We start from the raw sequence: 15,313 nt of genomic DNA on the forward strand, positions 1-15,313 counted from the left end.
TTTTCCTTATATATGTATACGTAATAGTTGGAAACATATGATCATTTCTACAACTCTGAACAACTACAAGTTAAATTAAATGTTTAACCCTTTAGGGTCTTGAACACCTTACTCTGGCAAATGGGAACATCTTCAATGGGAATTTTATCTGAATAAGAAGAATAAGGCCCTTACTTGCTCTGAGACATGGCATAGTAGATATATAATAAATGGTAAGTGAACCAGTGAAGTTAATTCTATTTCATTCGTGACTATTACAGTGATCCACTCATGATTTATTACATAATTCCAAACAATTTACTAATTCATGGAAACATAATCTAAGAAATTGAGTAGATTCAAGGAGATGAGATTAAAAAATCCTCAACAAAACACGAAATAGCATGAAATCCAAAATTCTGGATCCATCCACTCCTGAAATTTAGGGTTGTGTAATAATGTAAGCCTGAATTCCATGACTGCCTCAGACCTCTACAACGGACCTAACAAAACACTTTTTAAAAATCAAGATGCAAGTTTTATAATGTGGGCTTCAGGAGGAGCTGTAGATACTCAGTAACCTTGAAAATGAAGTTACTAACTAAGGTACCTACATATGGATTTAAATACATAACTTTAGACACTCAAACTCAAAAAATTGCTTTTATACACGTTACACACGTAGGCATAAATTACATACATGCACAGGTGTATGTGTGGGCCTTTATATAGATCATGTGTAAAACACAATATGGAATACTTATATCTTTATAAAATCTGCTACATTATCAACAAACCTAAGGAAGTCTGGAAAAATAATACATTAGTGGAGTGGAATGTGTTTAAATAATCTATTTCAACACTTTCTTTGTAACAAATTTGTTATTTCGATGCAGTCCAAGTAACCAGTCTTTCTCAGACTGAATATTCTCTAACTTACCATTCCCCTCCGAGCAATCTGCTGCCATTTTTTCAGAAAAGAAAAATTAAAAAACTTGCTCAGCTTTAAATACATTTTTCTTAATAAAGATTAACAACCAATATTGTATAGTCAAAATATACAATAGGCATTCTATCAATTTTTTGGATTGTAATAGAGCCATCTATTAGAAATTGTAGATAAATCTGATATTTAAACTTTACCCACTACATAGTCTATATTCTTTCTTCATACAGTAAAAAGATAATCTCCTTCCATTTTCTTCCTATTTTATATATATATACATTATACATAAGTATAATCACATATATTATAGATAATTGCCCAGAACTCTGGCTACCATTCAGGAGCACACAACAGAGTTCAGAAATGGGGGGGAAATGAATAAAGCCACTTTTGTGCTCTCCTGTTTATTGACTGACTGTGCACCAGGCCAGGCCCTGGAATAACTTAGAGCAACATGCAAGCTGCTCTGTCTTGCACTGTTAAGGTATCAATGCAGCAGATGGCGGATCTCCGAGGCACTAAGAAACCCCAGCCAGACCTATTCTTACCCTAGTCATGGCCTGTACACTATCAGTCAGGAAGCAAGCTGCTGTAAGAGCCTCTACACTAGCTCTATACCACCAGAGGATACTCAGTTACCAGATGCACTGACATTAAGTCCAGCATCTGCCAGTAGCACGCCATGAAACAGTCACATCACAGGAGACAATTTGGGCCAATATATTGAACATTTATATTAATAATATTTACTGTATGTTCATATAGCACACACACACTTATTTATACATTGTCATGATTAATAAATAGTAGATCTAAATTCCAGTGCTAAATATAATATGATGAACAATGAAATAGTAAGAAAGTGGAAAGTTTTGATCTCCTTGATATCAAAATACTGCTTACATTAAGTTTAATATTAAAATGAGCTGCATTTTGAAAAGGAAATCTTGTCATATAATTTACTCTACTGTTTAATTGAGTCTTATAACAACCAAGCAACCAAATTTAAAAACTGATGGAATTTATCGTTTTCCCACATTTAAAACATTACATCAGTTTCCTATCAAAATGTTCACTTATTTTAGCAATAATACTGAATGCATACAAAGTGTGCTAAGAAACATTGTTAATTTTCCAGTCATGAATGATGTGTTAAAAAATGCTTAAAATGGTGCCACAGGCGATATATCATGTGATATTTTACTCATCACAAAACAAATGCCTACCTAAACCATTGTTGCTCTGCAATCACTCCTGCAGATATTGTACCATATAAATAAAATATTTAACCAGGAACAGTATAATTCATTATTTATGTTCATACATTAGTGATAACCATTCACAATTCACAGAAGCACTGTACTCCCATATCTACCTATACTTTTGTATGCACTGCATTCATATCGAAAGACTCACTCTCACACCTATATATATACACACACATATAGCTCTGAGCATGTGTACACATTTACATATAAATTACATCTATTTTATATAAAAATAATAAATGAGAGATGGGCAAAACTTTAATCCCAAATCCAAACCTCTGCTAATTTTGTGTGGCTGTTTATTTGGTTTTGAATTCCTATGATTTTGATCCTGGACTGGAACCAACAACAGGTAGCATGTATTTTCTGTTTTGTGATTCAGATGTGACTGGAAGTTCCCTGAGAACAATAGTTCTTGTGACATTTCCCCTATTCTAGATGGAAGACATTTCATATAATTTCAGTTTTTTTCAGGATAAAATATCACAGGAACAATTAAAACACTTTGGCGATATCAAAACGAAACCAGAGCCTTAATTTGGCTTTAAAACAAAGCCCCAAATGCTATTCTAAACTTAATCTGGAGTTAATTCAGCCCCAATAACTGCCTCCTTAGTTCATTTCTAATATATAATTTATATACAAAATTATATATGATATATAAATATATATTAGTATTAGTATGTGTGTTCATCCATCCATCCATCCAACCATCCATCCATATGCACACTCTCCCCTCACATAGCTGTAGTGATACCATTCAGGATCATACTAATATTTCAAATCCCTTAAGTGGCTTAAGGTAGCTGCTTTTTAATAAATAAAATAAAATAAAATAAAATAAAAATGAGCTTCCCACGAAAATGTTTCATTCCTTCCTCCAAATGTGGAATTTCCTCTCTAAATGACACTGCTCCGAGGCCCAGGGTGGGTACCTCCTTAGTCAGGAACAAGTACTAAGTCTGGTATCTTGACAGTCCAAACTTTCCATTTGGGGACAAATTTATTTTTGGTGCTAGTAGGTCCCAAGATGCTGAATTTTAAATTTATGACATTTTTATGTTTAGGAAAGAACTTACATGCAACTTTCAGAGATTTTTAAAAAAAGATTAGAGGTATAAACTTTTTCTCTCATTGTGTCCTCTGAAGTTGGACTCATAGTAACTAAGGGAGTCTAGGTAGAAAGATATTAAAAATAATCCTGAGACACTCTCTCAAAGCATCCAGACCCGTAAGCCACCGTGTGTTACCCACTGTACCACCACAAGTGTTCTTTGAATCTTGGAAAGGTGGATCCCCTAGCCATGTGGGTTGAGGACACTGAGAACTGATTGTAACTGAGAAATTGCGTGAGACCAGCACTGTAATCTGTTAAACTGTGGACACTAGAATGTGTGTTCTATTTTTGTTTTATTTCTAATCACTTTCTGTTTCTATTATCCTTGTTTAGTATCACTTAAATATCTTTTCTTTATTAATAAACTTATTTTTGGTTTTACCATACAGTCATCTCAATGCTGTGTATTCAAGTAAAGTGTGGCTGGTTACTGCAAAGGAATGCTCTTCCAGGGGATTTGAGACCTGGAATTCACTGAATGTTACCTGCAAGGCAAGGTTGAGACTGGCAGAGTCACAAGGAGTTTGCTGGTGAGGCAGACAGACTGGTGTGGCAGGGAGCTGACACACAGTCTAATCTCCAGCAAAGCTTTCTCTTGCTGACGCAGAGGGGTAACATAGTGGCTTGTGGTTCAGGTCACCTTGCAAAAGCATCACAAGCCCACATACATTTTTTTTAAAACCTCTCTAGAACATTTTAAAAGAGGTTTTCGGTAAATTTGTGACATATATAAAATGCAGTGTGGTGTTTTGTGGCATGAAGGTTTCACCAGCACTAGTCTGGAATTAATCTGTGCAATTCACTTATGGGTTTGCAGTTGAGTACTGAGACCTCCCACAGCTCATGCCAATGAAACCTTTAAGCTACACTACCATGAATTTTCTGTCACAGGTATATCAAAATATATTTTGCAGGCATCACCGTGGTATCTGGCCACGTTACAAAAACGAATAAAAGAGATGTCAGTAAAAAGCAACAAGGCAATATATATATATATATATTGTATATACTGTATATAGACATATGCAGAAGATGAGCCCATCCTGCTCTATTACAGTAAATGGCAAAACACCTACTGACTTCAGGGGAGAGAGAAAAGGCTATAAATGTTTCCTTGCATAATTTTCACACAATATTGAATTTGTAATGTACTAAAAAGGCCACATTGCTGCTTTTAAGATAAACATTCTTTTGTACATGTAATCTTTCTAATGCTTTTTGCAAATGTATCTTAATTGGTTTAGTTCCATGCTTATTCAGCAAACATTTAATCATAAAATGTGATAAGTATAACTAGTTTCTGCACAGAAAGCTGCTTTATATTTATCATCAAGAAGCAACTACATTTTTGTGTGCTCTGTCAGTACAGAACCAGCAATCTGGTTATATTTTCAGAGCTATTTTGACTAAATATTAAACAAAGTTAAAAACATGATTCAGGTTTAATTGATCTTAAAATTTTTATTAACTTACTTTAGACATCTTGCTCTTGCTGTCTCCTGTTAAAAATGCCAAATTGTTGATTTCATTCTGAATCACAAAATTTTGTTCTTCTCTCTTGAAGTTCTAAAACAAAAATCACTAAAATGTTGAAGGCATGAAGCTTGTGTATGCCGCATTTATATTTACAAATACAAAACACTGGAAGTTAAGAAATGAGAAATGGCATCTTACATGTGATTTACACCACAGAATAAAAACTTCAGCTACCATTTGGAAGAGTTCATCAGAATCTGCATCTGGTTTCTTGAGCCAGTTTGGTCTGAAAATAAAAACAAGGGATGTTTACAATAAGAATTAACTGCACATAAATATTATTATAGTATTTGATTAACTGATTTTATTTGTGTTGCTAATTTTAGAATGAAGTGAAGGAGCACTCAAACTTTTTAAGTACTAATGCAGCATCTCTTTGTCTGTCATGAATCACTATTCCCTCAAAGTATAAAGGGTTCATTCAACTCTAGAAAGAATCTCAGACTGCAATGGAAGATGGTTCATGGCCTAAATGGGCATGTGTTTTATAAACTGCATGCAATTCACCCACTACAACTAAATAGAAGTTGAGTATTTCTGATTTAAGCTTTAGATGTTTTGTTTAAAACAGCTACACAGACTTTACGTTCACATAACCTGCTCTGATCATCTTTGCAGCTGAATGGGTATGCTGGCTCCATGATATTCACTTGTTCACCTTCAAAATATCATGAATTGGGAGAAAGATGTTTTAAAATCTTTTTCTTCTGCGTACTTTGTTACTTGGCCCATTCTCTACTTTTCACGAAAGGTTCTAGAACACGATTCTAGATCTTCACAGGCCAAAACTGGCACTGCAGAGGGGGATAATTTTCAGTGCTCTAAAAATAAAACTTCTAGTAGAAAAGATCAATAAAGAACAGCAATTTCCTTAGGTTACTATGGTTTTGAAAATGTCTAGACAATAAGACACTGTTTGGTTCATAGATTAATAGGGCTGGTCTACACATAAAACTTGGGTCAACCTAGCTATTCAGTTCAGACCTGAAACATTTGTGCAATGTAGTTAGGTCAACCTAACCCCCACTGTCGAGTCAGCTAGATTGATGGAAGAATTCCACCTCTCAGAGAGGTGGATTACATACATTGACAGAAAACCTCCTGTTGTGAGAAGCATCTACACTACAGCGCTACAGTGGCACAGCTACAGTGTTGTACTTGTGCCCCTGTAGTGTAGACACAGGCCAGAAGGGACCATTGTGAACATAGTCTCATTGCCTGTGTAACACAGGCCATAGAACTGCCCCAAAATAATTTGTTTTGAACTGGAGCATATCTTTTAAAAACACATCAATCTTGATTTAAAAATTGCCAGAGATGGAGAATGGTTGGGAGCCTATCTGCCTCCATTACTACTGTGGAATGTCCTAGGAGAAACCAGAGAAGATAATAAACAAAAGAAAAGTTTGTTCTCTGCACTAGAAATAGTTCTAGAAAAAATTAGTCGGCACAGAAATAATTTATGCTTGATTTTTACACCTAATATTTTGGAAGTACTCTTTCGGAACATTTCATTCAGAGGATAACTCCTATGCAGCCAAACCCATCCCTCAGTTTTAAACATGCAACTCCTTCAAGGGCACAATTTCATCTTCTGCACTTCCAAACTCAATTTTGTTTTGGGTTTTAGTTTGTGTTAAGCGCTGACTGTGCACATGCAACTGCTTTCCAGGAATGGATTTTTCAGTAGCTCCCATTTCTAGAGACAACAGTATTATAGCCAGGGCTGGCAGTGCTATCTATGAATAAGACTGCACAACCCTCCTGTTGTTAGACCCTGTTTTCAATTGCTTATAATTCTTAAAAACTTTAACAGTTCAGGTTGCAATTTTCCATGCTGGGTGTCTGCCTCAGGCTGAATTTTTTTGCCAAAACAAAAATTTCAACCAAAACAGTTCCAACCATGTCTGAGAATGAGGTTAAGGGAAAATATGGTTTTTTTCCTCATGTGACCTTTGGTTTGAATAAATCTAATCACAAATTTTGGAACAGGGATTTTAAAGTTGGCAAGGATGAAAATTCAGCCAAATTTGGCCAAGTTATAAACCTCTGAAAAATCAATTTGCACATGCTCAGTAGATACTTCTTTGACATTAGCAGCTAAAATCTCAGAAGATTCATCCTTACTGAGAATGATAAAGCCTCTCACTGGCCCTAGTGCTGACCAGACTGTGCATGCACCCTCCCCACAAAGCAACTCAACATGCTTCATCCCCTCCCAGCCCCTTGTGTTGACCAGATTATGCATACATCACTCCACAGAGTAGCTGAGCATGCTCCAGCCAAGGTCTACAGGGGCAAAGCCAGACTTTCCTTGTAATGGCTGCTCCCCGCTGCTCTGGGCTGGGCTGAGGCTGAGCACTGGAAAGGAGCAGGGCGCCTCTCTCTCTCGTGCTCTCAGTGACCCACCTGACGGCATCCAGAGAGTGGGTTGAATGCAGGGGGGACAAAAGATGGACAAAGAGGGGAGGGAAAAGACAAGGCTGGGACTAGGAATCTTGTGAGGCTGGGACTGGCTGGCAAGAACACTTGGACTCATTGGCTAACGACACTGGGACTGTGAGCTGTGTGGACAGGACTGGGAGGGCAGGAAGAGGAATGTGGAACAGGGAAATATGAAGAGGTAAAGGGGGCTGGAACTGGTTGGACAAGCAGAATAGGACTGAGAGTCAGGGAGATACTGGGGCTGAAAACCAGTGAAAGAAACTGGGAGCAGGAAAGGAAAAATGGCTGAGAGCCAGTCAACTGTGCGGGACAACACTGAGATTAACCAAGAAGCAGGGAGAGGGGGAGAATGAGACTAGCTGGACAAGAAGAGTTGGACTAGGAACCAAGGGCAATGGGGACATTGATGGAGGAGAGGCAGATCTGCAAAGGAGCTTGGGTGCGGTAGAAAATTGGGTCTAGCTTGGGAAAGACATTAGGAAAGAGTGGCGGAGGAGGTGCAGGGGGAGATTTAGATGGTATGAGAGGCTTGGAGAATGAGACTGTGACTCGGAGTCAATGAGAGGAAGAGAGGGAGACAGGGAGGAGAGAACTGGGACTGGCTAGGCAAGGATACTGGGACTGGGATAAAAAGCCTGAGGAATAAAGACTGAGACTGGGATAAGGAGCCAAGAGAAAAGAAAGAATTGGAAGAGGGACAGATTGGAGGGAGGAGGAAGAAAGAGTAAAGCATGGGGCTGGGACACACAGAAGAGTCTGTGCTCAGTTGAGCACACTTCCCTCCAACGTCTGGAATGTAACCCAAGATTCTTAAGTTTCAGCATTTCTCTGACATCAGGAGAGACAATATCAGTAAAACCCACTGACAAAGTTTTTGCCTCATCCCTCTCTAGTGTGAGTCGACACAGAGGATGACAACCTACTAGGTCTGAATAGAGACTGGGAGTGGCTAGCCCACTACAAAAAATAATGTCCCTCTTTTGACATTCACATCTTCTCATCAACTGTTGTGAATGGGCCTCATCCACCGTGACTGAATTTACCTCGTTAACACTTGTCCTCCTCACTGTGATGTAACTCACTCATCCTTGCATGTGTATATATGCCTACCAAACTGAAGTTTCCACTTCATGCATCTGACGCAGTGGGTTTCTGCCCATGAAAGCTTATGCCCAAATAAATTTGTTAGTCTTTAAGGTGCCACAGGACTCTAGCTGTTTTGCTAAAAACAGACTAACACGGCTACCCCTCTGAACCTACGACTACTTCAGTTACACCATTAGGTTAAGTGGCAGAGGTCTGTGCAATGAATCTTAAGGTTCCAGCCCATGGAGTGTTAATATGATGCCAGAGGATGGAATTTCTGGGTGTTTTTTCAGTTTACTTCTTTAAAAAATAGGAAACTATACACACAAAACTATATTAATAGAACATTATTAGGGTTGCAGAATGAAGCACTCACAGTTAAAGTCAAGCCATGCATTATGATACAACCTTTGATTATATACTATTTTTTCCACAGGAACCCTGCCTCTTTCAGGGCACAGGGTGGGCCTGCTCTGTGGATAAATTAGGGTTGTGTAGTAAAGAAGTCTTCTGTCTGTAGCACCCCTTCCTCATTTGTCAGAAAAGTTGGAAGGTTTGTTGTGAATTAGGCCGGGGTTTGCAAGAAGAGAAAGGACAATCTCATGGTTAAGATAGCTGAATGTTGCCCTGCAGAACTGGAGTCTATCCCTGCCTCTGAAACAGAATTTCTATGTGATGTTAGGCAAACCACTTAAACTAGATTTTTCACAGGTGGCCACTAACTGTGTATTCTTCATTTTCTGGGTGTCCAAGTTGAGACCCTGGAATCTGATTTGTAAAAGTGCTGAGCACTCACAAATGCAACAGAAATTAATGGGAACTGTGCTTTGAATGTGGCATATAATGCTAACTACTCTGAAAAATCACATCCTAGTTGTTTCAAATTTGGCAGACAAAATACATGGAAATGTTTTACAGTAATCTCTGTACCTCTGCTCCTCATCTGCAAAATGGGACTACTACTATGTGTCACCTCCCAGGAGTGTTATGAAGATACATTATTTAATGTTTGTGAAGCACTCAGATACTATGGTGACAAGATATAGAGAAGGTCATGAGGAAATTAATAATTCTGTCTTCAGAGCAAGGTTTGAATAGTGTGCAGTAAATAAATGAAGAGATATAAATATAATACACATTGAACAATGAGGATAAAACAAAATACAGAATAACTGCACATTAACTGAGCACCATCCATCCTGTACAATGACCAAAGCAGGGATTCTGTTAGAAAAATAGTATCAGATCATGTAATTAAAGCTGTCTCATAATAAACATGTACAAGGGGTCCAAAGGGCAGACAGTCTTAATTCTTGCATTTCCTGACTTTTGAATTCTTGACTTTGCAACCTTAACAGTGTTCCTTTAACATATTTTTAGTGTGCAATTTGCAAGAGGGACAAGATTCTCCAAAAGGATCTCTACTTCTACTTTATATCTCTTCATCATCTTCTTTTTGATTTATTGTGTCTTATGCAAGTTAAAAACTTTTCAAAAGGTTTTTATGTTAGTGTTGCAAGTCAAAGAAAACAGACTACTCTGTAGTAAAAGGGGAAAAATAAATCATGCCTTTGAGTCCCAACCCAGCAAAGCACTTAAGCATGTGCTTTACTTTAAGCATGTACTTTACACTGACATCAGTGGGACTGCTCATTTGCTTAAAGTTAAGCATAAGCTTAAGTGATCCCTTGGATCAGAGACTTAGAAAATAAAGCTTCTTAAGACAGGAGACCTTTTATACTTTATAAATAAAGAACCTCTGTGTATATCTGGACTTATGTAACCATATCCATATCTGGGCCTCTATGAAGAGTTTTACATTCCATTGATCATACTGTCCCTGAGATTTAATCTCTTTAGCGGAAATCCTTATCTGTAAGGTTTTATTTATAGGGTTGAGACGCTGTACCATTGAGTTAAATTACTATTGGCTGTGTCCTTGCTCTGCCCTCATTCATCCTTAGATTCTGAATTCTTCAGTTATATTACCTTCTGAATTTAAATTCTGTTACGTCTACAGCACACTTTTTCTGACCAAACTAAATTTAGTAGGACTTGAGGTCAATAATGCTCTTTTGTTCTATTTTTTATTGATTTTTTAGGAAGGCTCTCCATTCTGCTTTGCGTCAGGTGTCAAAAGTATCAAAATTAACATTTGTACACTTTTCAGAGCATTAGTTAAAAGAGTTTACAGATCCATGGAGTGCCCTTGACTTGACAGGGCTGAAAGGTTCCTATTTATCCTTACTTTTGGTCTTGAAACAATTTGCTTTATTTAGCCTGAATTACAAATCTACTTTTAGAACTCCATGACAGTAAACCTAATGCGTTTGTATGCTGATATCCGTGTGTTAAGGAAATGGAAAATTTGTTACCGATTATTTCCTTTCTGCTAGTAGTATCTCTCACAATGCTGGACACTTCAATTGATCTCCTTTCTCAGCAGTTTATGGAAGTAGATCAGTGTTTTGGTACAGCCCTTCCACTCCTACTTTCTGCCAAATGAGTTATTCTGAAGCTGTAAATCTTGCATAACATTATTAACAATTATTCCAGAGATAACAAATAATTCTGTACATTAGACCAAGGAAGATGGCCATATGGAAACGATTCCACTTGATATTTCACATTTGACTCATGAGCCATCCGGGGTTTGTAGATTTGTGGGAGATGCTGCTAGCAGAAAGGAAATTATTGGTAAGAAATTTTCTGTTCTGCAGACAGTGTCTCCTACAATTCTGGACATCTGGGAAATAGTGAGCAGTTAAAAAGACATAGGTGAAGTTATGAAACAAAAGTTCAACAGGAAAGAATTACACCCGCTTTTTTGAGCTTCCTTTCACCTATATTATTTCTGGGCCACCCCCTGCAGCAAAGGAGGCCTCTTCAGAAGATAGAAGGTCCATCTTGTAATGCTTAATGAAGGTGTTAGCTGTAGATGAAGTGATCATTTTGCAAATTTCCCAAGTGGATGCACTTGCTCATTCCACTTACGAGGTTGCTAAGGATCTCATGGAGTATACCTTGATTCCTTCTGGGACAGGAGCCTCTGATGATTTGTAGGCCCCCATAGTACATAGTCTAATCTAGCCACTGACGGAAGACTTGGAAACCTTGAGTCCCTGGTGTTTTGGGTGGAAGGACACAAATAGGGAGCCTGTGGAGTCTGTATGCTTGAGACAGATTTTCTGTGCTCTTCTGACATCTAAGGTAGACCATGACTTTTCAGTTGGATGTTGTGGTTTGGGACAGAATGAAGGGAGCACAACCTCTTGGGAATCATGGAAAGAGGAATTTACCTCAGGAAAAAGAATTCTGGTATCTGAACACCACCTTGTCTTCGTGGAACATGCAGTAAGGCTCCTGAGGCTACCAGCTCTTGCTAGGCGGATGTGACAGACTCGTAGTGCCAGACTCGTTGTTTAAATATGCAATCACAGTCGTATTGTCTGATTGAACCAGGACGTGGTTCTGCCTTAGAGTGGGCTAGAACCTTTTCAGAATTAGCTTAACTGCTCTCAACTCTAGGAGAATTATGCTGTGAGCCTTTTCCTCTTGGCTCCAGATGCTCTGAGCTGTTTGGGACTCCAAGTGAACCCCCCAGCTCTCCAGGCTGCTGGTGGTTGTGAGGACTAAAGGATCTGGACGGCTCTGGACGGCAGATGAGCATGCCTTTATGGATATTGTCGTGGGCTGACCACCACTGTAAGGAGTTGAACACCTGTGTTGGAAACCGTACTTGATCTTTCATGTTATTGGGAAGTGGTCCCATACTTTTAGCATGAAGACTTGAAGATTTTTTATGCATAATGGTGCCCCTGGAGTGATCCCTATGCACAACACCAGGAGTCCTATCAGCTGAAGGCTTTGGTAGGCCTCTTATAGCTCTGAACGAAGAAAATAAATCCTGGATGGAAGCAGAGAACTTTTCTTGGTACTGATGAAGATGTCCACTTGAAAGAGAATCAATGTCTGAGAGGTGGCCCTGTGCTCTGCTTACTGCAATGGAGCTCTCATCAGGATGTCATCCAGAAAGGGTTACAGGTGAATTCGCTGCAACCTGAGTGTGGCTATTATTACCACTAACATTTTTGTAAAAACCCTGGACAAATGGGAGTGTTCGCTACTGATAATGTTTCCTGCTGGACATTAATCTCAGAAGTCTGAGGTGGCATGGTATCATGAGGATATGGAGATATGCATCTGCTAGGACTACTTAAGTCAAGGAGTCTCCCCAGGACAGGGATTCCATCGAAGAGTCGAAGGTCTCCATCTGAAACTTCATTTTCTTCATCCACTTGTTGATCCTTTTGAGGTTCTGACACCCCCCATGCACTTCTGTACAATGAAGAATCATAGGATCAAAGAACCATGGAAGTGTAGGACTGGAAGGGATCTCAAGAGATGGTCTAGTCTAGTCCCCACGCTCAAGACAGGGGTACGTAATAACTAGACCATCCCTGACAGGTTTTGTCTAACCTGTTCTTAAAAACTTCCAATGACGGAGATTCTACAACCTCCTTTGACAATTTATTCCAGTGCTTAATCACTCTGACAATTAGAAAGTTTTTCCTAACATCCAACCTAAACCTACCTTGCTGCAATTTAAGCCCATTGCTTCTTGTCCTATCCTCAGAAGTTAACGAGAACAATTTTCACCCTCCTCCTTGTAACAACACTTTTATGTACTTGAAAACTGTCACTATGTCCCCCCTCAGTCTTCTCTTCTCGAGTCTAAACAAACCCAATTTTTTCAATCTTCCCTCATGGGTCATGTTTTCTAGACCTATAATCATTTTTGTTACTCTTCTCTGGACTTTCTCCAATTTGTCCACATATTTCCTGAAATGTGGACCCAAAACTGGACACAATACTTTAGGTGATTCCTTATTAGTATGGAGTACAGTGGAAAAATTATTTCATATGTCTTGCTTACAACACTCCTGCTAATACATCCCAGAATAATATTTGCTTTTTTTGCAACAGTGTTACACTGTTGACTGATATTTAACTTGTAATCCATTATAACTCCCAATTCCTTTCCACAGTATCTTCCTAGGCAGTCATTTCCTATTCTGTATGTGTGCAACTGATTGTTTATTCCTAAGTGGAGTACTTTGTATTTGTCCTTGTTGAATTTCATCCTATTTACTTCAGACCATTTCTTCAGTTTGTCCAGATCATTTTGAATTTTAATCCTATCCTCCAAAGCACTCGGAGAACCCCTCCCCACTTGGGCATCAGCCGTAAACTTTATAAGTGTACTCTCTATACCATTATCTGAATCATTTATGAAGATTTAAGAAGATGGAGTAGAAATGGAACCCAGAGAATGTTTCTTCTGAAGGAACACTCTCTGTGACTCCCATATCCAGAAGATGACATATTTCATTGTCGATCAGATTGAGTTTTATGAGGTTGTTGGAGATGGGTGACTGGATGAAGAATGATAGTGTTGAGTCCACAGGATGAGGGAGTACACTGGGCTCACTATTTCCTTGACCCATTTGTATGTCATCAATGAAAACCATTCCTTGAGGAAATGAGGAATCCTGCCATTTCAGCTCTGGAGGGAGGACTATGTGATCTTTACCATAAAGTGGATTTTACAAGGGGTGAGGTTCCTCTGGACTTTCCCCCGGAACCTCAATTCCATTGTTTTCCATTAGGGAATCTGTTTTCCCTTTGCTGGTATCTCCGTGAGGATGAGGAGAGAAAGGAGTGCCTCTCTTGGAAGGCCAGTCTATGTTCTCACTTGAAGGCACTTAGTGGGGAAAGGAAAGCCTGTTTGGATTTGCTGCGCTGTCGACCACCACCTTATCCAGCTTTTTCTTTAAAAAAAGAGGGAGTCTGTAAACTTGGCTGAGCATAGGACTGATTAGAGTGAATATCCCAATTTCCAGGGTTGGCACCATAGGTGGCACCTGGCTACTGAGCTGGAAGCCATGGCTTAGGCTGAGAATTTCATTGCATCTATGAGGCATCAGTGACAAACACTGTTGCTAGGGAGTCTTTCTGTAAAGTGGAGCCAAAGTCAGGGTAATCTCTGTCTTTAAGGGATTTGAGAATTTTCAGCCAGGAAAGAGATGCTCTTGCAAAGTAGGTGGCTGACAGAGACATTGGGAGGGTGGCAGAGGAGGCTTCAAAGCCCTTTCTGAGAGTGTCCTCCATCTTTCTATCTCTGTGGTCATTAGGAGAGAACTCCCCTTCTGCGGGAATAATCATATCCATGGCGAGGGATGCTACAGCTAGATGCTGAGGTCACTCTTGTTAATGTGTTTGCCCTTATCAGGCTTATTCCATTCGACACTAATCACCTCCTTGAAGGAGGACTGAAGGGGCATTGCCAGCCTCAGGGGAGGACGTTGCAGGGGAAAATTATCTCTGAGACTTACTCTTAGGAGCCTGCTCAGGTTTCAAAGCGAGACAGCTCACCTTCCTCAATGGAGGAGGAGGAAGAGGAGTCAGAGGACTCATTTCTCCTGGATATTTTTGTGCCTTTTCTTTCCCTATTTATCCTTTTTAGGGTTTTTAACCTTTTCTGAGAACTTTAGGAGTGAAGAATATCTGCTGCAGCTTTGATGAGGCCTTTTGTGGCTTGCTCTCTTAGGGCCTGGTAAGGTGTGTCTTTGAATCCTCCCCATTGGGTCCCATTCTCCTGGTAAGTGGAGGGAACTCACTTCAGAGCCCTTCTGGTTGGCTTGGGAGGGAAGGGGGCTGATTAGAAGCCCTGCTTCTTTCCCCAGAGCACTAAGGACCCACTTTAAGACTTGGAGGAGGGGGCTTGTGACTCCACAAATGTTCCCTCTTTCTGTTCTGTAGAGGTCACTCTGGGCACTTATCCTCTCAGTTGAGTGGTCAGGGTCCTCTTCACTTTTGGAACCTCTTCTTGCTCTGCATTGTGGTTCCTGGTCCACTGTTCTCTCATTGCTGCCT

At 39.4% G+C, this 15,313-nt stretch overlaps 1 protein-coding gene across 3 annotated transcripts in view; it reads right to left on the reverse strand.

Moving 5' to 3' along the window:
* RYR3 (ryanodine receptor 3) overlaps nucleotides 1-15,313 on the reverse strand; it is a 477,864-nt gene that overhangs the window by 89,550 nt on the left and 373,001 nt on the right. For all 3 annotated transcript variants that reach the window (XM_067558027.1, XM_067558029.1, XM_067558028.1), the window contains 2 exons: nucleotides 4,985-5,072; nucleotides 4,784-4,876 (listed from right to left, as the gene is read on the reverse strand). In XM_067558027.1, the coding sequence (XP_067414128.1) occupies nucleotides 4,784-4,876; nucleotides 4,985-5,072 (181 nt within the window). The remainder of the gene's footprint in view (nucleotides 1-4,783; nucleotides 4,877-4,984; nucleotides 5,073-15,313) is intronic.

Source organism: Emydura macquarii, unplaced genomic scaffold (genome assembly GCF_026122565.2).
Source record: "Emydura macquarii macquarii isolate MOO-44397 ecotype Brisbane River unplaced genomic scaffold, CSIRO-AGI_Emac_v2 contig_1876, whole genome shotgun sequence".
Lineage (NCBI taxonomy): Eukaryota > Metazoa > Chordata > Testudines > Chelidae > Emydura > Emydura macquarii.